This window comes from Hipposideros armiger, unplaced genomic scaffold (assembly GCF_001890085.2).
Source record: "Hipposideros armiger isolate ML-2016 unplaced genomic scaffold, ASM189008v1 scaffold_43, whole genome shotgun sequence".
Taxonomy (NCBI): domain Eukaryota; kingdom Metazoa; phylum Chordata; class Mammalia; order Chiroptera; family Hipposideridae; genus Hipposideros; species Hipposideros armiger.
Window position 1 is genome coordinate 4,406,713 of NW_017731393.1, and position 2,230 is coordinate 4,408,942.

At 41.3% G+C, this 2,230-nt stretch overlaps 1 protein-coding gene across 8 annotated transcripts in view; it reads right to left on the minus strand.

Moving 5' to 3' along the window:
* EVL (Enah/Vasp-like) overlaps positions 1-2,230 on the minus strand; it is a 179,556-nt gene that overhangs the window by 76,678 nt on the left and 100,648 nt on the right. The window contains exon 1 of one of the 8 annotated variants that reach the window (XM_019639333.1): positions 141-223. The exons of the other annotated variants lie outside the window; for them this stretch is intronic. Within the exon in view, the coding sequence (XP_019494878.1) occupies positions 141-160 (20 nt within the window). The 5' untranslated portion in view covers positions 161-223. Of the gene's footprint in view, positions 1-140; positions 224-2,230 lie in introns of those variants that run through there. 8 annotated transcript variants of the gene reach the window in all.

The following is a 2,230-nucleotide window of genomic DNA, read 5'->3' on the forward strand; positions in this document are numbered from 1 at the left end:
AAATATCTTTTTGTTTTCCGATGGTCTTAGGCGACCCCTGTGAAAGGGTCGTTCGACCCCCAAAGGGGTCGCGACCCACAGGTTGAGAACCGCTGCTCCAGAGAGTAAGGCTACCTGGTGATGTTTAGTGTTTTACTTACTGTTTTACTCTGGTAAACATTTTGAACTTTTGTTGGGGAGACACTTCTCTCTAGTGGTGATATTTCAGTCAGCAACTTCGAGCCTGAAAGGAAAGTGTTTGAGGAGTACTAGAAACCTGGCTTTGTCACTTGTTCATTATAAGTGAACCTGGGGCCTCAGTTTCCCCAAGTGTAAAATGGGGCTAATAATCCTTATTTTGGTTGTCTCCACAGGGTCCTCATGGAGATAAGATCTATTCCCCATCTTCCATTCAAAATTTCCTGAGACTCCACAGGGTCACGCATTGTGCTAAAAACTAGAGACGCACACTGAAAAGAATGGCAACACTTGCCCTCAAAGGGCTTCTATCTGCAATTTAGAAAGGAAGAGACTGACGCTAGCACACAGATGCATTAAAACGTTGTTACTGGGGCCAGCCTACTGGCTCAGTTGGTTAAGAGCGCAAGCCCTGAGCAACAGGGTCACTGGTTCGATTCCCACATGGGCCAGTGACACTGCGCCCGAGCTGAGCTGCCAACAGGTGGCAGGATGGCTCAGCTGGTGAGAGCATGTACTCCTAACAACAAGGTTGCCAGTTTGACTCCCACATGGGATGGTGGGCTATGCCCACCCGCAACTGGTGGGGTTGAACACGGCACCTAGAGCTGAGCGGCCGCAAGCTGCCGACAGGCAGCCAGAGATTGGACTTGGAGCTGAGCTAGCTGCGCCCTCCACAACTAAGACTGAAGGACAGCTTGGCTGTTCCCCTTCTCCAATTCCCCAATAAAATCTTAAAAAAAAAATGTTGTTACTGGACAGTGAAAAATAGCTGTACAGAGTACAGTACAAAAGAAAGACCAGTTCTGAATGGAGAGCTAAAACCACTGTGAGTGTTGAAAAAATATTTTAAAAGGCTTTCAAAGATACATATTTCCCTTTCAGCATTGCTGCAAATCACAAATTTTGACATATTATGGTTTTCATTTTCTTTTAGTTCAAACTACTTTTTCTAATTTTCCTTGTGATTTCTACTTTGAGCCATGATTTAATGAGAAGTATTTTGTTTAATTCCTACTAAATATTTGGTATTTTCCAATATCTGTTATTGTTATTTATTTTTAATTTAGTTCTACTGTGGTCCAAGAACATACTTAATATATAATTTCTTCTTTTGTTTTTCCTGGTGTGATTTCAGTCCTTTAAAAATTTATGGAGACTTGTTTTATGACCCAGCATGCAGTCTGTCTTGGTGAACGTACCATGTGCACAAGGAAAGAACATGTATTCTGAAAATGTGTGCAGTCTTCCAAAAACGTCAATTAGGTCAAACGGTGTTCAGATCTTCTGTCCTTATTGGCTTGTTGTTGCTTGTTTTTGTCTAATTGTTCTGTCAACTGCTGAGAGAAAGGTTTAAAATCTTCAGCTGTGACTGTGGATTTGTCTATTTCTCTCTTTGTCAATTTTGATTTCATGTATTTTGAAGCTCTTGTTAGGTACATATATTTTCATGACTATTATATCTTCCTGATGAATTGACCCTTTGATCAGTACGAAATGTCCCTCTTTATCACTCAACATTCTTTGTCATTTGCGCTGGTCTATCTTTTTCCATCCTGTATTGGTTTTCTATTGCTGCTGTAACAAATCACCACAAACTTAATAGCTGTTAACAACACAAATTGATTATCTTCGTATTGTAAGATAACTGTAGGGCAGAAGTCTGACACAGATCTCATGGCTCTCACTGGGCTAAAACCAAAGTGCTGGGAGTGCTACATTTCCTTCTGGAGGCTCTACAGAATAATTTCCTTGCTTTTCAGTTCCTAGAGACCACCTCTATTCCCTGGCTCATGGCCCCTCCTCCGTCTTCAAAGCCAGAAGTTTTGCAACAGTATGATTCCTCTTCCATCCTATCATCTGTTTCAGACCACAGCCAGAAAAGGTTCTCTCCATTGATCTCTTTTTATGGTCATATTATTTATTTATTTATTTATTTATTTTTAAAAGATTTTTATTGGGGAATTGGGGGATGGGAACAGCGCTGGGGAATTGGGGGAAAGGGAACAGACAAGTTGCTGTCGTTTTGTTCTTCAGTCTAGTTGTGGAGGAC